General features: G+C 42.0%; 1 protein-coding gene across 1 annotated transcript in view; it reads left to right on the forward strand.

Annotated features, from left to right (window-relative positions):
- GRM7 (glutamate metabotropic receptor 7) overlaps positions 1–26561 on the forward strand; it is a 307513-nt gene that overhangs the window by 175717 nt on the left and 105235 nt on the right. Inside the window, exon 5 of the mRNA XM_049826946.1 lies at positions 16637–16777. Coding sequence (XP_049682903.1) covers positions 16637–16777 — 141 coding nt within the window. The remainder of the gene's footprint in view (positions 1–16636; positions 16778–26561) is intronic.

Consider the following 26561-nt stretch of genomic DNA (forward strand, 5'->3'; position numbering starts at 1 on the left):
CTTGTGCCATAAGGCGATGAAGAAATAAGAGGTTCAGTCAACAGTCTTTTCTATGAGGGTTATTCTTTGCAACAAGAATTTAAAATAACATTAATACATTAGAAATTAAAATGAAAGAAACAAGATCCCCCTGCCATCTGCTAAGTAAATACCAGCGTAGCCCATCGGAGCAGCATCTGTGCAGGGAGAGGCAGCAGCCGAGATGGAAAGCATGTCCTGCTCCTCCCGGCGCTGGGAGCACCTCCCGTAGCATCAGCAGCCGGCATCTTCGTATGGGGCTCGTCTTGGTCGTGGAACCGGGCAGGTTCCTGTGTGGCAGCAAAGAGGAGCTGAGATGCCTTGAACCTGCACTGCCAGCTGAACCTCACGGCGTCCAGGAGGCTTGCTTTGTTGGTTTTTGGGTCTCATGTCATTTCTGTGCTGGTCATGCCCTTCCCCACCAGCTGCCTGGAGGAAGAGAGGGCAAGTGTGTATGTTCAGCACTCCTCACTCTTGTTCCTCCAAGAAACTGCACATATTTTATCAGAAATGTCTATTAAATCTCATGTGTAATTCGTTCATGTATATTAAATCCTCTACCAAGATAACTTTGGCTCTAATATATTTACAGTAACATTATTTCCATTCTGCTTTGTTTAAATTCATACCTCTGAATATTTCTTCATCTTATGAACTATTCCATTACTCTTTACAAATGCTAATAAGTATTAACTTGTCTAATATTTCTTTTCCTCTTTGAGGTCAGTTTTTCCTCTGTCTTTCAAAGAAATTGAAAGCATAAGTTCCTAAATTAACACGAGAAATTTTTTTATTATGGTATTTCTGACTCGGTAACTACAACCTAGAAAGATTCTCTCTCTAGATCACTTAAAATTAGTCTCTGAAATCCTCTATGACTTATTTATTCTTTCTTGTATTTAGCAAGCCAGAAAAGAAATACTACTTCACAATCTCTCAGTCAAAGCAAAAAATAAAAAATTTTGAGGCTTTTATTAGAGTAAAATGCAAGCATGGCATCCCTGTTTGCAAGTAGTAAATTAATATGCCTACGTTATACATGAAAAATGTGTTCACTGTAAGTATTATGTATCTGTGTTTTTCTGCCTGAGTAGCTATTGATTACCGTCCTAGTTCTTGCCATGGGGATTTGGAGCATCCCGGGAAAGATCTCTGCAGGCTCCAGCTTCTCCGCTTCTGGGGCTCCACACACACAAACACACATGAATTGTGTGTTTCTGAAACGGGCTGAGCTCCACTGGGTAAGACAGGTTTAGACACAAAAATGAATGTGCTAATTTTAGGAAGTGGACAGAGATTTAAAGGGGTGTTCTTGTTTGTTTGATTGTTTTTTTTCCTTTTAGTTTGCATTGTTAATGCTTGAATGATTATAGGCTTTTGAAAGTAATAGTTTAGGAAATAATACACGTAATAATACACATAATTTTCTTAAGGATGATACAATGAATGCTAAAGTGCCCACTTCACTCATGCTGGGTTTGCAGATCTGCTTTGGGAATGTGTTTTCATTTTGTTGAGTGACTGCATGACAACAAAGGAAATGGAAAGTAATTTAGAAAAAAAATCCTCCATGTAATCACATATGCTAACTCTTTACTAAAGTGAAGCAGGAGTCAATAGATTAATGATCGTGATCTCCTGGTAATGATAATAAAACCAAACTTTTTGTCTCATAGTTAAAATATCTCTGTAGGATGGTGAAGAACTATGTGTTTGCAAGTCAAGATATCCCTCTGTGCAGTTTAAGGTAATATGTCTTGAAAGTGTAGTTCAGTCTTTGTTTCAGTTACACGACATGGTCCATCTGGAAATTAATTCATTTATTCATGTTAACACAGCTGTAATGCAACTACCGTACTCCAGTTTGCCTCTGAGCCTGCTGCTCCACTTCTGAGTCTGGGGCTGGAAGGTGACGAAGGATGTGGTTGTGGGAATCACCTGCTTGCTGTGAGATGATACGAGATGGAGAGCTTCTGGTTAAGGTGTCACACTGCCTCTGACCACCCTCAAACTACTGCTAAAATTAGGGGAAAGAAAGAAAAAGATCTAGAAAGAGAAAGCCCAGGCTGGGTGTCTGAGACTTCAGGGCTCACTAATCCCCCACAAGGAGCTTTCAGCTGATTTCTGTTCGCCCTCTCTTTCTGCTGCTCCCTGCCAGGCTCCTGTCCGATGCTGCCCCTGGGAAGGAGCAGTGCTGAGGAATTTTCGGCTGCTTTGCTTTTGCAGTGCATTTTGCAGCACCTCTGCTCAGCAACACAGGCGCTGCACGGCTGCCCTCAGCGAGGAAGGCTTGCCAGGGACTCCAAGCACTGCGCGTGCTGGGAGTTGGGGCAAATTAACTGCCATTTTCTCTGCTAGAAAACTTCCATTTTCTTTGGGTGACGGGGGTTTGGGAGAGCAGGGGCTGTTGGTGCAGCCCAAGCCCAGGCGCCGTGTGTCTGCTCCCGCTGCCGGCTGAGCCACCCCTGTGCTGCTGTTCCCTGCAGCAGCAACTGCTTTTTGCAGAGTCAAAAGCCATTATTCTCTATTTACAATTCATGCATATGCACAGTTAAGTGGGCCAGGACCTCCCATATACACCTGGCATCAAGCTGCAGTCAACCAAAGCTTTTGACACTTGTAGTCTTTCCTCCCTCTTAACTAAGTTAGGACACAATTAATAATGTGATTAATCGTGCAAGCTATTTAACAAAGAAGGGCCAGGCAAACTAAAGGTTTCTACTAATGCAATATTTAAAAATGCAGGGGGTGGGGGGCAGGGAGAAAAAAAAACCCCTCATACAGCGCTCTCCATTCTGCTGGTGGTTCAGCAATAGCTCATTGTGCATGGTCCTGATGTATTGATATATCTCACCTTCCAAAAAGTAATTGTGTTAGAATTTGTAAGAATGATGTATGAAGCAAGTGAGTAGCCTCAAATTGATTATTGCTACTGAAAAGAGAATGGCGTAATTGCTTGTGAATAATGATTAAGCCTAATTAGAGTCAGTGTTTTCCTATGACACTGATAATAGTCACCTGTAGCACCTAGGCTTCAATATATTCTCCATGACTAGGTATGGTGCCAGCATCTTTGCTTCTCTCCACTGAGTAGGATAGATGAGGTTCTTGGCTTTCTTCCAGTATGGCATGTACATGAGCATCTGTGACGCAGTAAGCTCCCACAGATATTCTGAAGTGAAACTAAGCTTTGATTTCTATTTCTCTCTCTAATTTCTTTCCTGGGGTACGTACAGTGGTTAGCCTATTCAAAGTAGCTCTCAGTTACCCTTGTGATGAGGAAATACTTTTAATCTTTGCTTTCAAGTTTAGTCTGTGTTTCTCACTTAAATTACCACTTCACATAGCATAAATTTCCAGAGAAAAATAGTTTAGGATCTAATGGAAGGAGTGGCTAATGACATCTGGAAGTTATTGGCATTCCTTCTGTTCTTCAACATAGGTGTGCTGTGGCTGCCACATAGGCTTTGTTGCAAAAGATATTTGCATGGAAAGAGTCTGTTTGCTCTCTGGCTTCATCCTTTGGTTTGTAAAGTTTATGGTTCTGTGATGGTTACGGCCTGCTGCTGTGTAAAGGAGTCAAGGACAACAGGAAAATGATTGGGGTAATGTGGAAAGAAAGGTGTCAAAGATAGGGGCGGGGGTTGTGTTAGTATCGGTAGCGATGGACAGCTGAGGCATTGGGTTAAAAGGAAGCAAAATCTGTGGGGTGACTGCTTCTGAGCAGGAGGTCTGAGGGACTGCTGGCCCCTTCCCATGCGGGCGGTGATGGGCACTCGTGAATGTATGGTGTGCATGGCTGGAAATGGCTTCTGAGACTTTCCAGCTGCCATAAGCAATCACTTAAGTCAGAAACTAAATAGTGAAATAGCCTCTTTGCGAAGTTGTGGGGGCTTGGGGGTTTGGTTTTGCTTTTGCTTTTGTTTTCTGGAGATCTAGTGGATTTCTTGGGCCAAAGCTAGGAAGAAATGAAGCCAGGTTAGCCGGGAGCGCGTCTCTGCACCTGGCTGATGGTGTGGGTTTTCCGTCTAGTGAGACGGCATTAGGCTGGCAGGGGCTAGGGACCGCTCTGCTGCACCATCGGGTACGTGAACCAGAGCACTTCAGAGACCCAGGTCTGTCTTATAGTAATTTTCAGTGACGTAATACTACTTCAGACATTTGTGTTTCTCATACTCTGTTAAAGTTTGCATTAAGCAGTTCCCTTATATGGGGCCAAGTACAAAGTTTAATACAATACTGAAGCAACTTTAATTTGTGGAATTAAATTGGTGTGCTTTATTTAAAAAAAAAAAATAAATCTAAACTACACCTGAACTCTTTTTTAAGGTCTCTTTAGAATTTAAATTATGTTTTTATCTTCGGCAGTTATTTAAAATGCTGATGTGTCAATCCCCAAAGAGAGAATACTTGTCTCGAGTATTGCCACTTGAAATTTTGGGAAGCCACACAGATGTTCATCTCCTCATTATGGAAATAATGTATTTGGTTAATGTGTTGGTATGAAGAGAGGGGAATACAAATTATCTTGCAACTTGAGAGCCATTTAAAAGTTTCCTTATGTTCAGACTGCCTTATTAATCTCTACTAAGGCATCTCTGAGAAGAGAGGTCCCCCGAATTGGCCAGGTTTGGAAGTGCCTCTGCCAGTTGCCCGCTCTGGCTGAGCCCTGCAGCCCCTTTCCAGCAGCTCTGCCCCGGCCGGTGCCCGGCGTTGGGGCAGCGAGACGCGGGGGGTCGGTCTCCCCGCAGCAGCTGGGGGAGATACTGTTGGATATTTATCTTCCCAGAAGTTCTGTGTGCTGCTCCTTGGGGATGAGGCTTGCGTTTCTCTGTCAGGTGCTGCGATCGCAGTCTGCTGGCTTCTTGGGAGCATGGCAGAAACACGGAAAAATGAGGAGCGGGTCCGAGCCGGGAACTGGGCAAGGGCGCTTGTCTGGTGGTCCTTAAGGCTGGCCGGCATCCCAAAGGGGATGCTGAATTGGGGTGGGGTAGCCCTGCAAAATGGAGAGAAAAAAAAGTAGAGATGATGAGAGGATGAGGAATGGGTGTCTAGAGGATATTCTGCTCCTGAAATATTTAAATCAAATGGGAAAGCTTTTTTGCTTTCCCTAAAAGGTGCAGAGTATTCCAACAGCAAGTACTTGGGGCGATGGGAATGTTTCTGTGCAGGACTCCATGGCCTCGAGGCCAGCCCGAGTGATTGTACTGTATCCCCCAGCCTCAGAAATCATCCCCCTTACCTTGATCTTTGTCTTTTCACATACAAGTCTGCGCACGTGTTCTGGATAGTACCTTGTGGTTTGATGTGATTAATGCGCACAGTTGGAGTGGAAGCTGAAACTTTGTGTTAGCAGCCTCAGCTGAGAAGACTGTTGAGAGGGAGGGAGGGAGAGAACAGTCATTATATCGCTCTGTCTTACATCCTAGCACACTCTGGCTGGATGGCGTTATTAAAGCTGTCTTATGCTCAAGAAGTCAGTTGTCAAAAATCAAGGAAGTAGTTTTTGTTTTAAAGACCCTAAGAAAAAAGGGGGGGGAAGAAAGCAATGGAGTTTTCAGGTAGTATTTTCTTAGGGATGTTATCTCAGTGGGAATTTGAAAATAAGATGGGTAGCATATATAGTAGTTTAAACTGAGACATGACTTTGCTGTGCACAGCCAATCATATCGACTCCCCCAGCGCGGGGCACGGATGGCCTCCGTTGTGCCAGTTTATGGATCGACTCCACCTGACTGCAGCTCGCAGCTCAGGCTTCCAAGTGTCTGCCGTGTGTGCTGCTTAAATGATGGCTCTGCAGAAAAGAGGCATCACATTAAATAGCATTTGGAAAGAGCATTGTTACTTTCATCTAGCCAGTGTTACCATGTCAACAGTAAAAAAAAAAAAAAAGTGGCAACTCTAGATGTCTGGTTTGGGGGGGCTGTGTGTGTATAACTATGGCTCTGTTGAGCGTGCATATGAATTTTAGGATACACAAATATATTTACACATGCTGTAATTATTCCTGTTGACATGGTAACACTTCAGCGAGGTACATGCAAATATATACAGAGAAAGAAAGAAAATTAACTCTGTATATTGAAGGAATTGAATGCAGCATAAGGAAATAACATTTGAAACCCAGTGAATTCTGCAGCCGGGCTGTGGCTGCCCCTCGTGCTCCCCACCTGCAAGGCAGAAGCCAGGTACGTCTCAGCCTCCATCGGTACGTGTCTCGCCTTGCTCTCCCACTCCCGCCATGGGCAGGAGGAGGACGGGCTTTGATTTCCTTTCATGTTTTGTTTGCTGGGAAGGTATAACAATGTGACTGAGCATTGATTTGGGTTTTGCAAGTTGATTTTTAAGTACGGGTGCCAGAAAGGCACAGCCAGGGGTGTGCATTGACCACCACAGGGGTTATTTATGACTTCACAGCTCGGAATTTAGGTCGTGTATCACAGGATGATGGAAAATTACCTTTTGAGTAGCATCGCTGTTGGTCCTGTTCTTGGCTTGTTTGCGGAATTAGAGCATGTGTACAGCGGTGGTGCGGGGTGCTCTGGGGGGGCTGCGTTGCCCAACCTCGGCCGTCCCCTGCAGCAGCGCCGGGCAGCAACCCCAGCCTCTCCTCCGTGGGCAGCTCTGACCTGCCCGCTCGTTTATTTTGGCAAGTTTAAGTGCGCTGATTGATTTTTATTTTTTTATTATGGCTAATTTTAACCTGTTGAACATCTTCAAGGGTTACTCCAGCTGCTGCATTACAATGTAGAGGGATTTCTGTATTTTTATACTCATTTTAAATTATGCAAGCAGATGACTTGAGTTTAAATGCTTTTAAGGATACGCAATGTGCATTTTGTCTGCTGCTGCTACCAAAGGGAAGAAAACCACTCTCGTGTTCTGCATTTAGACCTTCTGTATCTCTCTGATTTTACTGCTCTGCATTATTAAAATGAAACAGGCCATCTGTGGAGCAGCTTTTCCCGATTAGTCAAAAAGGGTGGGAAGGAAGAACTCGGAAAACCAACGGGAAGAAGACATCGATGCATACAAAGGGATTTTGTTAAACAGTTAATTGCAAATGAAAAACTGAAATAACAGCTCAGAATTTGGGGGTAAGTATTATTAATAGGAAAGAGTAATCTGCATCCTGATCCATGGGCCTGACTTGCCACTGCTTTGCTTTATGGCCCTGGGTGACACTGTTTTAACTCCACTTGAGTTTCACTGCTGCCAAATGAGATTAATGCAGAAGCTGGTCTATTTTTCAGTAAAGCAAGAAGCAACAGATAATTTCAAGAAGACCGGGTATGCAAGTGAGAAGGAAAGCAAGCTATTAACTAAGTTGCCTTGTGATAAGTGTTTTAAAAAAAACCAAAACCAAACAAAAACCAACTGCTTTTCACTCATCTTCAGGTATGAGGAAAAACAGAGTACTTCATGGATAAGGTCCTGGCGAGACAAATAGCCCATTTTCAATAACTGGGCAGCAGGAAAGGATGAATTACTGGGAGAGACATTCTGCTTCTGGATGTATTTTTAAATCTGTTCTGTTTGGCCTGATTCTGGTGATAATCTTTACAGCAGATACAGATCCTCACTCGCAAGAGTAGGCTTATGTGAGCAGCGTTTCCCCCTTGGCTGGGACTCTGCATATAGCAATTCATAAAAAATTATTCATTCCCGCAGCAGGAGTCATTTGAATAAGATGTGGAGTATTCAGCTGAAAGGGGAGCACCATATGCATTAAGCAACCCAGGTGACTTACACTGATGTCAACCTGGAAAGTCCCTCTGTGGCTGAAAAGGCAAAAATAATATGCATTATGAAGTCTGCAGTTGTTTGGGGGAAGAGGAGCACAAGCCTTCCTCATCTTCTGCCCCGTAACAACTCTCTCGGTGCTCTGAGGCATGGATTCAGTCTTTGTGGTGTTCAAAAAGAAAGCGGTGGGACCCTCTGGGTTAGAACACCAGCCTCCTGCTTGGGTACGAGGGTGATCCTGGTGCCATCCAGAAGACCATGGCAGCAAGAGAAACTGGGAATGGGGATGAGCTCCTTGTTGTGTGTGTGTCCAGTGCCTGCTGCAACAGGAAAATCGCCTCCTCAGCTGAGGCCTCTAGCTGGTATGGCAATTAAATAACAAATAGGAAAAATAAATTTAGGGTTTTCTACTGTTTATATTGATATAAGTGGGAGCTCTGTGAAAGTAAGAAGTGCCTGAGGGCAATAAAATATAGAATAATGAATAATAATATACTTCTATATTAACCTTTCTATTACGGCACTGGCTAGACACCACCTAGGTCATGATCTCATTGCCATGGCAGCTGTGTAATTTTATAAAAGTGATGATGATGATACTTAGCCAATATATATCTGTTTCTGTAATAGAAGCTTTATAGCTTAAAATCCCCGATTTGCCCTAAGTATGGCAAGCTGAGTTTCCTTTGTACATGCTTTATGTCAAGTATATAAAAAGTCAAATGTGACATCAACTAAAATACCCTTTTGCACAAGTGGCAACTATTAAAAAAGAAAACAACTGCAAAGCATTTTTATGGCATGAAGGAGGTTAATAAAATCACTTAATATGATGGCCTCTTTATTGAGTAAGAAGGTCAAGAAAATATCCGCAGACTGTCTTAACGGCTCCGTAATACTATGTAGTGTGTGGCTTGGACAACATAATAACATCTGAAAAAAGACTAGCTGTCTTAAAATTGATCTTATCATTCCACATCTAAAGCTTTTATCCCACATTTAATGTCAGTAAATTAAACTATTTTAGCTTGAATGCTAGGAAAATCAGAAAATTATTTGAGTAGCTGCTTTCAACTCACTTGGCATCAGTAATCGTAGTAAGTCATGATTTACTAGCTGGGTAAATGAAATTTGTATAGCTAGCAATCATTAGTGTGGACATACTTTGGACAAAATACAGAAGAATAAAAATATCATAAACTGCTAAAATCACTACTTGTATGAAATTGGGTCAATATACTGTATTTGCTTACAAGCCACATGGGCTAAGAATAAAAACACTTTAGGCACGTGAGAAATGTAGTAGGTCAACAACTTTGTGTTTTAATTAGGCTTAATTATTTTCCTTAATTATTCAGTAACCCCAGAGCCCTCGAAGTCACTGCTGACACATGAAATAGATGCTTCACAGTGTGTGCTAGTGATTTGGTAATGAAGCGACAGAACTCTCACTCAAAAAATATCTGGTTCATTCACAGCAGTAGCATGTTATCACCGTGGTTCTTCATGAGCCACCTGCCCGCGGTTCACGTCCTGAGGTACTGGAAACTTCACTTGGCAGCTGATGATTTTACTGGGTGCCAGTTCAGCGTTGGATCCCCTATTTTAATCTCTTTATTCTCCTAGGGGATTGCTCTGGTTTGGGTCTCTCCCTGCGCAGCCGTCTTTCTCGTCTGCAGCCCGTCCTTTCCTGGTCGATGTGTGCCTGACGCCTTCCCCGTGATAAATGTCATCTCTGTGCTCCTGCCTTTTTTTTTTCCCCTCTGTAATGCAGCTGACCATGGCAAACCGCTTCGGTAGGCTTGGAGCCTGGTTTATCCTTCAAAGCATGTAAAATTCCCTCAGCCACCTCTGCCAGGGAAGCTGAGCATTATGCTTTCAGGCAGAAAATGGGCAACCCGTAACATTAAATAGAAGGCGAGATGCAAGATTAATGTTAGAAATAAATCATTTGGGGCTTTTTTGGGTGTCAAAAGCAACCACAAGTCAGAAAACGTCATTTTCTGGTTGAGAATCGAACTGTTCTTCTAAGTGTTCCCGGCTCCACGGTGCTGTGGCGTCCTGCTCCCCTAGCGAAGCCCTGCTCCGGCAGGACCCGAGAGGGGATTCTCAGAGCAGACGGGGAGGCTGGAGGGCTGCGAGGGTCTCCTGGGGCAGGGCTGGATGCCGTGCTGGCACTCCCCGTCTCCAGATGACTGACTGTAAACGGTGCAGAATAAAACGCCCGGATAAAACTTGACATGCAGAGCCTGACTCCAGCCAGCTGGGGATGAGACGCTCCCATCTTCCTCCAGTAGTTTCTGATTTCAGTCACTTCAGTGCTGCTGATAACTCCTATCCCGATCAAAGGGGTGCTGAGGCTGGCACCGCGAGTATCCCACTGAGCGAAGCAGGGGAACAACCAAAAGTGCTCAGGTTTTGCTGGCGTCTCAGCCGAGTGACACTCGTCCCTCCCCTCGCCTGTTCTTCACCAGCCCTCCGTAGTGCTTGGGATCGGGTCCCTTTCCCCTACTCCTCACCCCCCTGTTTTGGGGGGGGGGGGGGGGGTTGTTTGGTTTGTTGTGGGGGTTTTTTAAAGTCTGTTTCACTGCTATGTAGTTAATTTATATAATAATCCTGGGGTGGAGAATAAATTAACCCATTAGGTAGTATCATCTCTATATGTGTAAGAATAATGATTTAATCAAATCACAGTGATTTAAAGTAATAAGAGATTTATTGTAATTTGTAAAATCTCATAAAATAACTATCTATATCTCTTAAAGGTATTTGCTGAAAAAAAAAATTTTCTTAAGTATGATATATGGGGAACATTGGGAAATCACTAAATCTTGTCACTCAAGTGTAGTACTTGGCCATGCACAAGGGTAAGAAGTGATTATTCCTACTTTTACATTTAAGCATCCAGACTTTTTGGTTGGGTCAGATAATTCCCTGAGCCTCTGAACTCAAAACTCTAACGTTTAGCACTATGCATGTAAGTTGTCTTAATGTCTTCAGTTCAAAAAGATTAACCTTAAGCACAGACTTAAGTCTGTTGTTACGATAGAGAACACATTTGCCTGTGTTTCAACTTTAATGGTTATGACTCATATTAATTCAAAAAAAGTGTCTAAAATTAGATATGCATTTAAGATGTCCCTCTGACTCAAACCCACTGACATAGATAGGACTGCTTGTGTTTGCAGGACAGCTTTGTGGTACATGGGAAGCGTAGAAATAGTCCTGACTGATAAGAGATTTAAGACAGAATATGTTTTGTATCTTTTTGAGACAATTGCAAGCATTGGCTTATTCCAAGAGTTAACAAATTACAGATGAGTCTGAATCTGGTGAAGATGTGCCTAATGTTGCTGATGTTAATCCTCCCATGACTTCAGGAGTTCCTTTGCTCTACACCAACCTGCAAAGGTGACACACTGTATTTTGCAGTGTGTAACCACATAATTTTGTCACGTGTGACCAACGATGGAACAAGTAGTGCAGGAGCTCCTATTCATGGACCATTTTTCATTTGCCCCTTCAGAAAGGGAACTGCCCATCACCACACGCCACTGCCCAGGGGCTTGTAAACCTTTTGCCTGACGCTGTGCTTTGTGGCATCGTGCACCGCCGTCCTCCTAAGCCGGTGCTTGTGTTTGTCTGGGTTGTGCTCATCCTCAGGAGAGTCAGAGCACTGCTATAGCCATCGCTATTAAATAAACTCGTGACATAAATCCTTATGCGTTAGCTCACAGTATTTACATGGCACTAATCTTTGTGTAGATCCATCATAGCCTTATGATTAGTGTTCAAAATACAGTAATATAGATATGTAACTACTTCACAAACTGTTCTTTAATAGGAATTTAAATCGTGAAACTCATCGTGGGATTCCTAATGTTTAATTGACGTCTGCTGACAAGGTTGGTTGCGTGGTAGTGGTAACACTAGCAAAAGATGAGCATTTGCTGAGAATCGAATATTTGGCGTTTGCTTTGCTTATTAGCCATGTATCTAATGTGAACTTTAAAAATAGTAAGATCTTTAAATTGATCCTATTTTCTCTTAATTGAAAAATATATTTTTCCTCTAGGTTTCTTTTTTTTAAGTACATCGAGCGCAATTACCCTTCTGAAAATAATGGTGGGGAAAAAATGAAATGGTAGTGATTTGTTGGCTCAAATCACAGAGCAACAAGCATGATGTGTATTCGGTTCAGCCAGTATATTTCAGACAATCATAATAACTTCTCTGACGGTATTCTTGGGAATGATATGGGGAAAAACCAGAAAAAACCCAACATTCTAGGAGCAGTGAGATTCCACTGAGCATTCTTCACTAACTTTTAAATTGGATTAAAATCTCATCCACTGTGAACTGACACAGTTCAGTTCGTTCCGTGGAGGTGCACAGGTTTGCACCAGATGATATGAAACATTCTAGATCTTATTCTGTGGTGTATCATACCCCAGCTGTGCACATGTGCCAGCACTTTGTGTAAAAATTGTAAATATTTATCAAATAAAAAAAAATGGTGCCTGTGAGCACGCTCCTGGCCTTGCTGCTATGGAGCGATGTAGGACTCCTTCCTTTTGGCCCTGGCTGTGGGGGACTTTTCTTGCTCCTAAGTATGTTGGGAAGGAGGGCAGTTCGCAAAGGCAATGCCTTCTAGAGGTCTTCGCCAGGATTTTGGCTACGTGAGAGCAGTAGTGCTGTGATCCACAGCGCAGCCAGAAACAGCGAGTGGGTGCCCAGTACTTCCACCCAGTAAGGAATTAATAGAAATTTGGCCTGCTGCTTAACTCCGTCACTCTGTCAGTCAGTCACCTGCCTGCTTGTCTTGATCAATAGAAAATAATGATATAAAATGTACACTCTTTAATCGGGATCTATAGTCCTTCTTGAGAATGCAGAGGGATCATTAAAAAAAATCAATGAGAATGTTATTATTTGTTATTAAATCTGTAAAGGTTTAGAGTAATTCTTATGGAATTCTATTACAGTTTTATCAAGACTTATTGATTTTATCTTATTAAGTTATAGAGCACTTTTCCCCGAGGTCAGTTAGTTTGGCACATTGGTGAGGTATACTGTTTCTCTTTTTGAGCCATATATATATTGCAGATCTTATGACTCAATATCCCCTTTGAAATGTCTTTTAATTATGAGTAAAACTAAGACACACAGGTTTAGTTTGTATGTGCCTAAAATCTAAGAGTGTTTTGTAAATATTCTTCTGTCCCATCCACGTGAATGTTTTCCTGAGGCAATTTCATCCCAGAAGTGCAGAAATTGTGCTGTCCCTTCTAGAGACCATGCACAGAAACATTCGTGACTAATCTGTCATTAAGTAAGTAGAACAGCTGTGGCAGGAGAGTTTTACTAAATTATTTCCCTAAAATGTGGGAAATCCTGGTTACGTCCCTGCCCTAGCATAAATACAGCAGGAGGAGATCAGGGGCCTCTGCCGTCACAGGTCGGCGCTTTTCCTGCAACTTCATGCAGTTTTATTCTGGAAAGTTTTCATTTTGAGCTGCAAAAACCATGTTAATGGCTGGACAAGCCATACCGAGTATATGGAGTTGACTTAAATACTCAGTAGTACTTAAATACACCACAGAGGTTTTCTCCTATCCCGTTTTGGTGGTTTGCTTGCAGGTTTCCATGATTTGGTTGTGGTCCTTCAGGTGCTGGCTGCCGACTAGACAGCGTGGCATTAAGTTGGTATGGCTTGTCGCTTAGGGTTTGTCATCATTCTGAACCACCCTGATGTATTTGTTGTCGGAGAGACCTACACATATTTTCTAGTGAGGTTGCAGGTAAAATTTTAATTTGCCTTCAGCCTGTTTCTGAAGAGCCCAATACTTATTTTTCTGATTTGATTTTTGGAGATTATGTACATTGTCTTATAAGCAGTGGGCTTTGGATGCGAGTCATGAACAGTAGACTCGGAATTAAGAAAATATATATTGTAGGTGGGTCAATAGTACACAAAGCTAATACAAGGAGACAGATTGACCCCACTCCTAATCTTCTTTCCTATTTGAAAACATCTGTTTACATGCTGTCTATTTTTATCCCACAGTGGATGGATTGCTATGCTAATTTAACGATGCCATATGTTTTTCCTCTGACTCAATTTCATTGAGAGGACTGCCAGATTGAGTCAATTTACCCACCTATTTCAGTGAGATAAATTGTTGGCTATGGTGCAAGGAACTTTTTTCTCTCCTCCAATGGAATATGTATTTACTGTCATTTCTAACTGCAAAATCAAAAGGAACCATGTGATCATGCAATGTAGAGAGATGGCTTAGTATCGGTAAGAGCTTGCTGCTTCCGTGTTTCCACCCTCTTCTGCAATGCTGGTACAGGCTGTAAAGCCAAGTAAAGGGACAAAATAGATAATCTCAGATTTGCATCTTCAATGGTTTTGCACTTTTTGGATGGCAGATAATTTACCTCTGACCTTCTCAGTGAGCAACCAGTATTTTTAGGTCCTCTTTAAGACAGTTCTGCTTTATCCAGGTTTCACATTTGCATAGTTTGAATACTTCAACAACCTTCTTAGTAAAAGAAAAAAACCTTTTGTAACCTGAACTTGAACTGGGATTGCAGTTCTGGAAGGTTACATTAAAAATACTGAATCTGAACTGTCTCTGTAAGCAAAAGCTCTGGTGTTGCTCATTGCGGGCTGAAGACAGATAACTAGAAGGATTTAGGAAAACTACTCAGCACTACTAATAGTGTTGAATATCCTGCTATTCGAATATGCTGCTTGTAAGACTGATATAACTCTCTGAAAAGAATGAGCACAGCCCCCTTGCTTCAGAGAGACTGTCGGATTTGGGAAAGCCTGTAAAATTAAGCAGGGGCTTCAGCTGCCAGGAGTCCGTAACCTGGCTAAAGGGGTGGAACAACGATTGCCTGTTTTCCTGGCACCTCTGGTGCAGAGGTGATAAACCTTTCCCATGTTCTATGCCAAGAACACTTGGCTGTGTCACACCATGTACTCTTCCTTCTGAACAGATGAGAGAATACAGCTTCTGTCAGCTACAAAAAGAAAAAAAGACAAGAAAAAAATACAAAAGACCTCGCGCATGAGCACGTAGATGTGCGCTAATGTGTTTGTTGTCATGCAAATCTTTTGTTTGCCAAGTAAACCCAAAAGTATACTGGGATAGTAAGACAATAAAAATATTGTTGTGGGAGGGTGGTGGTCTCCGCTCGTCCCTGCTCTCATGCTCCTGAGGACCCACCGGTGTCTGTTGGGAGCAGCTTCACCCTGGGATGGGTGCCCGAGCCACTGACCCACTGCCACTCGAGTCTGTTGTCACTCCGTGCTGTCCTGGGAGCTTTAGTCACTGCAGTAACAAAGGTCAGATTTCTGCCATCGTACTAGTACTTAGGATATCTGTCTGCTGATTGGCAATTATTTGTATGCACAAAGGTTTCCTTAGGCTCTAAGGAGTTATCTCAACTTTGAAAGAGAATAATGAAGAGAAGAGTGCTTAAATACAGCAAAGTGAACTAGTAGTAATGTGATGTTCTTTTTGGTCTAAAATTACTATTGCTTATTGGGAAAGTAAGTATTTGTTTGAGTTCTCTATTGCATTGTAGGAAAAACCCATTAAAATGAGCATGATCTTTGAAGGGGTATTGTCTGACCTGGTAAAGGGTATTTGGCTCAGTTTTAAACTATATAATTTGAAAACTTGATAGAGAAAATCCCTATGCTATGGCAGGTCTAATTTGTTATCACAATTTAATAAACTGTATAATTTTCTAGTATGGTTTTTTAATTCTTTTTATTTGCCCTCCTGGTTTGTAAGCCTTTAGATACACCTTTCCTTTAATCACTATACATACACAAATATATATGTACATGCACACACATTTGTGTATGTATATAAATGTGTGTATATATACAGTGATATACCTTTCTGCAAAAAAAAAAAAATAAATGAAGCCAAAGCAAAATATGTTTCTCTTCTGGCAAGTTGGTGAGGTGCTGAAGAGAGAATATGTTTTAGAGCCGTATGAAAACTATGAACTAGTCACCACTACACAGCTATTCAGTAGTTGTTATGTGGTCTCTTTCAGTGAATAGAGGACTGTGTATTTTCAAAAAGAAGACTCAGGGGCTTGAGATATCCTTACTGCCCTTCAATAAAAATTATAATTCCCCCCCCCCGCCATTATTTTCATGGTGGAGTTGTGTGTCATTTTTACTCTTGCAGTGCTGCAAGCTGTTGTGGCTACATGGCTTCAGTAGCAAACCAAATCTCACAGGTCTAAGGCAGGAAACCTCCCCCCCCACACACACACTTCAGGATGTCTAATCCCAGCATCTGGTAAATCACGGTGATTCACAGTTACCTCTTAGAAGTTTTGCTCTCTGACTTTATCTGTACTTTTGTGAAAGGAAATTAAGGGAACTATACATACTGCAAAACCAATGAGGTGTACTGATAATGGCCAGGTTAGATTAAACTGCCTTCTCTGGAGGTCTGGAGAGGTTAATTACAAAACTAGTTGTATTGAGCTCAGCCTAATATCAGCTGCACTATATCATTTAATTCCATTCCTTTTTGGTATATATCTAATCCATGCTTTTTGCTTATAAATCTTTTTGTGTTATCTCTGTTTTACATATATCTTACCTAGCTTTATACCTCGCAGTTAGTAGCAGAGTAATTTACTTGCAAGATGCAGCTGATTAGATAAAACGTACAACGGACTTCCTTTTTTCCACGGTCATCTCATGTGGATAGAGATGTGAACGTGTGCTGGATGTTGAAGAAGATATAGGCAGAGTATTTGTTCTTCAGGCTGCAGTACTTCCCGTGCAGTATGAGCTACACTTCAGCTTTCTACCTGTCTCATTCTCCAGGGTTCGATGCCTATTTTACCTCCCGCACCCTGGAGAACAACAGAAGGAACGTGTGGTTTGCAGAGTACTGGGAGGAGAACTTCAACTGCAAGTTAACCATCAGTGGGTCAAAGAAGGAAGACACGGACCGTAAATGCACAGGTAACTTCATTCACTTCACCCTCCCCGTGCTGCTGGGCGCGGGCTGCAGTGGAATGACTGCACAGTTGATGTGAGGAAGCTTGGCTGGGGACAGATTGAAAAAATAAATTGAATTTTTGTAGGTTGTAGAGAAAATTGAACAGCAGCATCAGCCTTACAGGACAAGAGAAGTAGATGGAAAGAGTAAAAAAATACATTCTTCTATTTTTTCCTTTTTCTGGCTGTCCATGGAGCAGGAAAATCAATATTTTTGTGTTTTTGCTTGAGTGCAGGGGAGGTGAGGTTTTTTTGTTAGTTTGTTTTAGATGGAGGATATTTCCACAACTTGTGCCTTGTCACCCATTTGCAAATCACAAATTGGCCACCTACTGTGTCAAAGCACCGTCTGCTCATGGTCATATACTTACCACGTGCGTTTGAGTTTAACTTTTAAAGGAAATGCAGCTGTAGGGAAGTATTAGAACAGAGTGAAATGTTTTCATTTTAGGTAGCATAAAGTTGTTGATCAGATTTTTCTCCTCACTAACGTTATTTAAGAAATTGGGGTTAAATAAATTTTTGCAACCTCAACTCAGTAACATAGAAAATGCACTGTCTGTATTTGTGACTGAGGTTCATGACCTTTATTAGAGTCGTGTTTGACCTCTGTTGTTTTCTGGTGGATGACAGATTCACTCCTCTTTTCCTTTTATGAGGTACTGCCATTAGAAATATCATATTTTCCAGGAATTCCTGTTTCTGATCACATGGACATTCAAGGAATTATTTTTAGTTACAGAGAAGCCCAAGTAACAGTGGGGTGATTTCATTTTTAACTCTTAACGCACTTCTCAGCATAACCATCTTAATGACGCGGGGTGATAGGGTTCTCTGAACTGGAAGTGTTTGTTTTGAAAGGAAATGAAGGGAAAGACGCATGTTCTTGGAGTTCTGCAGACCTGTCCAAGTGCTGCGGGATGATCCATAGGTACAACAGCAGCACTGCCAGTTTAATCTTGTGCTGAATTAAGGTATTAGATTGAGGGTACTTGTCTAGGAAAGTATTTCTAAAACTGAAAAATGTCGGGGTCTGCCCTCAAAGAGCCAGGTCCCTAGAGAGCCTGTGTTTGTGGCGTGAACCTCTGTAGTTGGGGTTGGGGCATTTGCTCAGGGCTTAAAATGCAGCGGATAAGCTTTGGCCTGAACGTATCTCCTGTGATACAGATAGTAAAGCAAATAACGCTGTCAGACGTCCGCCTTGCCCTTGCCTCCCTTTGCCTTTCCTTCCCTCTCCTTTTAATTTTTCACAGCAGCAGTTTAAATGTGTTATGTTGCATAATTGCCTTGAATTTTGATCAAAGGAAATTAGTTCATAGGAGGATGTTTTACTTTGAAAATTGATGAAAACTTTCCATATTTCATGTCATCTGCTTTTGGTTTCAATTCATGGATAGGAGTAGGAGTGTTGTGCACAGAAACAGTGCAATTACTGCTGGGAATACACTGCTGTTAAATTTGGCATTTGGAATCTTCCCCAATGGCTGGAATTTGACTAAAAATTGCTAAAAGATCTTTAGGATAATTTCTAAAAGTGTCTTATCACCCTTATTGTTTATGCCATTATTTTATTACAATTGCTCACAGCCTGTGCTTTCTGATGTGAACGTAAAAATGGTGTTCTGCCTTCCCTTGGCATAGATTCAGCAGAAACATTTGTTTTCAGTGGCTAACTTACCCTATCAAACTGAAATGCCGCATTGTAGCTCGATATTGTACCAAATGACATGCCCTGACATCTTCCTTCCCTCTTCTACAAACTGAAGTAAATTGTGCATCAGAAAAAGCATTAGCTTTGAATTATATTGCTAGTATGAGAGTCGTAATGTCCCACTGATGTAATAATATTATGAATGATCATCATCATTATTTTAAAATTTGATTGGTAATTTGTAATGCAGCGAGATACTAGGCTACAGGCCATCGGTTTCTGACAGCAATAGTGCTCCTGAGCACCGGCGTGAGGAGTGGGAGGCTCACGCTCCAAATCGAAATGCTCGCACGTAGCAGGGAGAGCTCAGGGCTCGTGGCCACAGACTGCGATCAAGAAGAAAAGCTGCTCCAAGAAGGCACCCTGTGGGCAGCTTACCTTTTCATATCCCAACTTCCTGAAATATTTCTATATGCAGAACTTCTACATTAATGTCATTCATATTTATTTAAGCGTGAAAAATTTTCACTGATTAGGATGGATAAGACGTAGAAAGAGAAAAATACATTGAGCCTACCCCACCTTCTTTCTAGATAAGATTAAATACAACACTCTGCTGTAATTAGTAATGCTCTTTCTAGCGATTGACTTATTTTGGCATGGTTCAGGGCATGATCAGGTGCTGCTAAGTTGAACTGCTGCCAAGGATACCTTGTATGTACCTAAAATCTAAGACCTATCTGTTGCGCAGATAATTTCTGCTGGGATGCAGGCCGTTTCAAAGCCGTACGTACGCGTACAGCAGAAAGAGCAGAGTTCCTTGCTTTTCCCCGGAGAAGAGAGGAATCGGTTCCTTATACAAAAGTGGTGTTACTTCGGCTGGGTGCTGCCTTCTGTGCTTGCCCAGGGCCTGGAGTCGCTGCCTCTACCCTTGAGGGATGCTGTGGTTTTCTTTTGAGGAGACTTCATCAAACTACATGTGGAATGTAATGTAAACACTGAAACAGCGTGATAGTAACAAGCGTTGGGTTTAGGCAGTTCACTGTTTTATTCTTGCTGCTTACATTTAAGAATATTAGAGGTTCACTTCAGTCATAACAGGCCACATCAGGTCAATGTTGGAATATTCTGGAAAAAAGTAGTTTGCAGTACCATGCATTATGGTGAAAATGTGCTTTTATAGAAGAGGATTATCAGAAGAAAATTACTGTCTTTGCAGAAGAGTACTGTAGTTCATAGCTGTGACTCTGCGAAGGGAGCCATGCCGAATGCTCTGCCCACACCACGTTCCATGCAGAGATGGGGTCTGGGCTTTGATCGTGAGCTCAGCTGAAGATATTTCACTGTACAAATCCACATTGTACTAATATTGCCAGTGCCGTGAAATTTAGGGAGTTAGAATTAAGAGATGATAAAACAAGTTTTTTGTGTCTCTATTGTCATAAAGCAGGTTGTTCATAAGTTTCAAAGTGATTACTGAAATCAAATATACAGCGCTGAATGTTTAATAGTATTGCACTGTACCACCTCTGCGCAGACAGCCGCGGTGTGCCTGTAGGTTGCTCTGCTAACGGCACCCATCAGCGTGGTCGTCCCGTGGGTGCTCCCGCTTCCAACAGTAATGTCTCCACGTGCGGGTATGGAATATTTCCCGCTCCATCAGAAGCACCTGCACACACCTGTGGCAGAAGGAGGCGTATGCCAGAGAAATGCAAGCACTCTGAATACACAGAGGCATCCGCTATACCGAGACCGCCTGCATTTTTAATGACCCGCCAAGGAGGCGGGTAACAGTACCTGCAAAGGAAATTGCAACACTTGGCAGTTTTCACTTATTAAACACAGCTTTAAATTCAGATAGATTTACACGCAAGGAGACTTTGAAGTGATATAAGGGTGATGTCACCTCGGATGTCTTTTATCAGAACGTAGGTTACTCGGAGAGCTTTTCTAATTATCTGCAAGTGTAATCAGTCTGAAGGTACAGCCCAGACGATGGCTCAGACAATGGCTTGCTCTAAGGAAGATGCTGGGAGAAAGCTCCCAGCAAGATGAAGTGACAGAAACTTAGCAAAGGGTTTGTAAAAGAGGAACTGTTGCACTTTGAATTTAAATTAGAGCAATAGAAAATGCCTCAAAGGGACCCAGATTCACCTTCCCCGGCGACGCGTAGGCAGGAACAGGCAGGAGCAGTCTCGGGACTCCCCTGAATCCTCTTGGTGCATTGTGCACCGAGGAGCATCTCCTGCAGCCTTGCTGTGAGCAAACTCACCTGCCATGCTACACGGGGAGTGAGCTCCTAAACCCGCCCGTCCTGGGGCAGCTCTGAGCCCTGGCCTCGGTCAGGTTCCCATGGAAGGCTGGAGGAAGAATCGAGGGAGCTTGCCCCATCAGCAGGATTTTACTGGGCAAAGATTTGGTGGCTCGGAGACCAAATCCCTTTTAAAAGGTAAGGAGCATCAATTAGGAAAGGCTATTCTAAGGACTGAGTTTATCTCATCTGAAAATGTTACACAATAGGATTAAAAGTCAGTGAAGGACAGAGGTGTCTTGGGTAAAAATAACAATAAAAAAGGCAGTAGTTTGAGTGTGTGTATATACACATATACTTGCTTCTAGAGCTCAGGAGAGGAGATGTCATGCTCTGATGTGCATCAGAGGCTTCAGACAAGATTGGTGAATGTCCTGCCTCACATCTCGGTGTGCTTTGGATACAGCTGTTGTTTAGGGAAGGAAGGAAAGGTCAGATTTCCATTTAATACAGGAAAAGGTTAAAGTAGCAAAGGAATAGTTACCCTATATGTTTATATTTTACAGTAAAGTTGTGCCATGTATGCCATATGTCTGTCAGAATTTCCTGTAACTGCCTTTTGGGGATTTACCTTTGAAGGGAAAGATGTAATACAGAGTGCTGAGAGCTATGCTTGATCAGGGTTTTCTCAAAACAAATGGTGGTTCTGGGAAATATATCATGAATCCACAGTGCTGGAAGCCCAAGTCTAGATATGCAGGATTTGGCATGTCACCCCAAATGTGGCACTGTTGAGAGTTTCATGACCATGGAAAGAAGGAGGAGTGGGGGAAGACAACCCGGGTAATTTTGGCAAACCACTTCATTATCTGTGATTTGGTTTAAAATGATAGCCGTAACTGGGATTTGGGGTTTTTTTTGTGGGAGGGGGGTTGAGGATAAAGAAGCTAATAGCAATATCCTGTCTTTTTTCACCAGCAGTCAAAATGGCTTGTACTATGGAGCCATATGTTAGGGAGGAAAAATAATGAGAAACAAAAGATGTAGCAAATAGCAGAGCCTGAGGATATCAGAATATTATTTATAATTTGACTACAAGAAGTGATCTAGTGCGTTAATAGATTAGCAAAGTGCAATTTACTATGGAAAGAAAAATAGTTTTCAAAATGCTATCAAAATTCCTCATCTCAGGAAAAAATAAATTGTCTGAGATGTTTCAAGCAACTTAATGGCAGATGGCCAATATCTAAAGCATTTTTTTAAACAAATGCCAGGAGCCATGGTGTGCGTGATTCACTTTTTATGAGAACAGCTTTATGGTATTCATTAGGATGAATATCTATTGGACTTGAGGGTGTCAGAAGACCTTCACTGTTCACAGTGCCAGATAAATCATGTCGGGAAGAGGGGCTAAATTTAGACTGATTCCCACTGAGGGTGTTGAGGGCTGTAAGTGCAGAAGGTGCTCCATCTCTAGCGCTGCTCAAGGTTCGGGATGGCAGGTTTATAGAAACAAGCGTTTGCTATCGCTGGGATGCAAGGACGAACCCAGAGCTCCATCAGAAAGCTGCCTGGTGTTCGCAGGCAGCAGCACAGGGCTGCACCACCGGCTGCTCCCGGCTCCTCTTCCTATTCGTGGGAAGGCTTGTGCATAGCACTGCATCTGGTCCTACAGCAAATACCAAGAATTCCTCAGAATTTCAGAAAAAGCAGGTTTAGGAGGAGCCACACCATCCACAGTACATTTTTCTTTTGTCCAAGAATGTGCAGCTTGCAAAACCTTCTGTCTCTTGTTGTGAGTGTGCTCAACATAAGTGTACCTTGAAATGCCTTTCCGAGGCTGCACAGGGGCTGAGCAGTTCAGTCAGCTCCGTTTTGTTAGCAGTCAATTTTCTGTGCATCAAGATGAATTTTTTCTGCAGCTGTGCTTTATTATCCCTGTGCATAATGCAAAGACAAGTTGACGGACTTGTAAGCTCTGTGGTGGGGCAGCTAAGGCTGTGGAGGTCCAGGCTTTGTTGCTATCCCTCTTCCCCACCTGCCCCCCCCCAACAGAACAAGTTTAAAAAAAAATCAGCAGTATTATTTTTTTCCAAATCTTGGCCAATGATATTAGATCTTTCTACCTGACCAAGTCATGTTATCATCTGTAAGAAGTCCTGCCTAGGCAGTAGTCCTAAACTGTAGTCTAGTCCTAAGCAGTGGTTAGCCCCAAGGTGCTGAAATACAGAAATACTTAAAGTAAGGCTGGTTGCCGTGAATCCTGTATACAAATTGTAAAATAATTTGCTTTAGGTCAAGTATTCAGCTTGGATACCCTTTTCCAGCTGTCACTGGACACAGCAGGATTTACACGCCTGTATCTTGGGGTGGATTTTTTGCGCAGGATTTTGTGGTGTGTTATTAATGACATAGGCATGAGCAAAAAAGCTTCTGGTTAGCTCTTGTTACAGAGCTTGCTCTGTGCATTTTCTCCTCCAGGCTCTGAGGTACGAACTGTGTGTTAATGCATGTGTGTGAAGGTATATAATATTTCAGTGCAGAAGGGGTAAAGACTAAAATTTATCTTCTTTAGCTTGCCCTGCAAGCTACGAATAAGGTTAAAGAGCAGACCAGGATGGGAAACTTACCTTCTCAGTTACATCCCACACTCTGATGCAAGTAAATAAGCGGTCTAGGCAGTTGCTTTCTTGCTTTGCCAGTACTGCCTGCCTCTTCCTCCTTGCTAGTCAGTGGCTGATCCATAATTTTGTAACATGTTTCCATTGACCACTTCTGCTTCTTCTTTTCTTTCTGATGGTGATTGTGTTTCAAGTTGTCTGTGATCTCGGCTATAGGCTCCCTCTCAAGGCAGGGCGAGGGGGAAATCCAAGACACATCTCAATATGCTGTCCAATAAACTACTTCTTACCAAGCCCAGCTCTTCTTTGGGTGACTCCTCTCGCCAATACAGCTATAGCCATAGCTCAGAGATGCCAAGACTTGCGTGAGGATGCATGGTTAGCCAATGTTTGACTTAAATTTGAAACCCAGGATTTCAGTTCTCTGTTCTTTTAATAGATTGCATTGCATCTTATTTTGTAAATACTTCAGTTATCTTCAGACTGCCTAAACATATCGATGCTAACACCCATGAGAAAGAAAAGTCAACTTTTTTCTCTGAAAAATGTGATGTGCACAAGTTTAGGAGCAAACGAACCATGTTATGCACTACTTTGCAAGTTGACTGGCTATGTACAACTTGAAAACAAAGTTTTCCATATAATATCAAATTGTCCAAGCAGGCATTATAGCTTAATGACCTCTATGCTTTCAATTCAAAAAGTTATTCTCATTTAGCATCGTATTAATTCAAAATATATATACCTGAAATTCCTAAAAGAACCCTGCAATAGTTGGTTCAACCAACTTTAAACCAATCTTGAAGAGTTTATTCTTAAGGTAAACCAGTTCTGTGGATTTCTAAATTCTATTATCTTTCAGAAATACATTTCTTAGAATTGCTTATGTTTTTAGATTGCCAAGGTGATTTCCCAACGAAGCTCCGTGATTCAATGACTATCCTCTTGCTATTTACATACATATTCCTCTATTTGCGAACTGCATTTTTACCCAAGTGCCCAAATATAAAGATAGCTCCAGTTTAGGCCTTCTAATCTTTAAAAAGTGCTTCTTCCATACATTTGCTTGATCATTGGCTTCACTGGCAATTATTGCTACAGGAAGCTTTCTTCATTTGCGCATTAGCAATATAAAGCTGTAAAGTGTCTCTGATTTACATCAGTGTTGGCTAGCCTGGTGCTGATATTTTTATGAATGTAGTATTTCAGCATTGGAATATAAATGACACCTATTGCATATATTTTAATAGGAGCGTTGAATGCACAGGAAACATCTCAGGTAAGAAAATTAGGTCAGTTTTCTAATCTAAAACCTATTCCCTTAGATATACATACACACCTGAGAACAGAAACTGTTACAGTGGGTTGAATCAGAGTCACTGAGAAAAAAATAATTGTCTGACACATGGAAGTGGATGTAGCTTCACAAAACTCATTGGATCAAGGCTTTCTGTAAACTGCTGAATGATGATGATGATGATGATCCTTACTATGTAATATTGTTATTTCTGGTATTGGAATAACAATTTTTCAGTAGGACTTTCTGCTGCACTATGCTGCTTTTGGTTTTTACTTAAATACTTACGAGGTAAGACCAGTTACAGTACGGGAATTTTTTTTTGCTCTCCTACATGAGGAATACATTATAAGGCATTGTGAGAGCCTGGTTTCCAAAGTCTGATTAGAGAATGTTAGCTGATTAGGCATAGTTAAAGCTGACTACATCTGATTTCTGGGGGTTTTAGTGGTGTTACTAGAGTCACTGAGTACAGCTGTATCTGTTGGATATCTGCAAGAGTAGATGTACAGATTGTGGGTCCAGCATATACCAACCTAAGAAAAAAAGCCTTTCTAGTTAAAAAAGGCTTCCCTGCTTGTTACTGGCGTAGAACCATTGGTCTGACTTCCGAGTCTGTTGTGCGATATGAAGTTCGCTCTCTCCATCAGGGTGGCAGGAGGCTGTAGAGCTACACTGATACTGAAGGTTGCGGAGGAGATGAGGGAGAGGTTTCCTTAGCCGTTAGAAATAAGGCAGAACTGGCATGCCCCGGCATTCGGGAGGTGGCTGCTCTGGCCGGAATTCCTGGGCTGTGCTGCTGCCCTGACTCTGGCAGCTTGCCGTAGCCTGAAGGAGATGATGTTTAGCCTGAAATTTTAACCTAGCACAGAAGGATGTTCTTGTGTGGCTAGCAGTAGAAACTGGGAAGTTCATCTGCTTTCCCCAAGAGAATCCATGGGGATTGGATTGATGGTCTTGAGATAAAGGCTTTTGTCTATAATTAGATCTTCTGAATTAGGATGGGCCGGATAGATGACTGTAGCTACATAGCTGTATTATCGGATCTTGTATTTCTTTGTAAAATGACAATACATGGATTATATTGCAGAGGCCTGATTGTCATACTCTGCTTGTTTAAATTACAATATTTGCTCTAGCATATTGTTAGTTTTTCTCAAGCTCTAGTACTCAGCTACTTTCAAATAAAGAGCTTATGTGGAGAAGCCTTCGGACTTTACACCTCCTGTGTGTACAGTAGTGTCTATACCATGAGTGAGTATCTGAGGAGTAATAGCTCTGATCTTATTTTGGAGACCCCTGGACATAGGTACTTGTCTATTAAAGATGGATCCTTTTGTGTTGTGCTGTTGTGCATGTTTCTGGAGTGCCACGAGTTCAGCTGCTGCAGCTGCACAGGCTGAGCTCTCTGCGCTGTGTGTATCTGGAGGAAGCTTCAGAGTCATTATAAAATAGCATATATGGGCACTTGCACAGTTATAGGCTAATAATTGTAGCTGTTGCATCATGGATGTCTCTTTGCTCACAGGCATCATGTTTCTAATGATGGTAAATATGCTGGAGATGGATGAAGAGTATACATTTTTCTGTCGGCACTTAACCAGCTGCTGAATTCTAACTTGCACAAATAATAGCTGCTTGTTTGATACTGTGAGCATTCTGCAATCTTTAAATTAAATCTCTTGTTAATGACGACTATCACCGGGTTCTCAGCAGTACTATTATGTAAGTTCATTTGAAAATGTGTTTAATCCTTCAGAAACTGAACCAGTGTCTGAATTCATCTAATGTAACCACCAATGAAGTGGGATTTTGATGTCTGTATGAATTATATGCCATAAAAATTGTCCTTGCAACACTAGTTATACATCATAACATATCCCCTACATTATGTGATGATCAACGATGAGTCCAGAAAAATCAACTGA

Source organism: Accipiter gentilis, chromosome 23, assembly GCF_929443795.1.
Source record: "Accipiter gentilis chromosome 23, bAccGen1.1, whole genome shotgun sequence".
Taxonomy (NCBI): Eukaryota; Metazoa; Chordata; class Aves; order Accipitriformes; family Accipitridae; genus Astur; species Astur gentilis.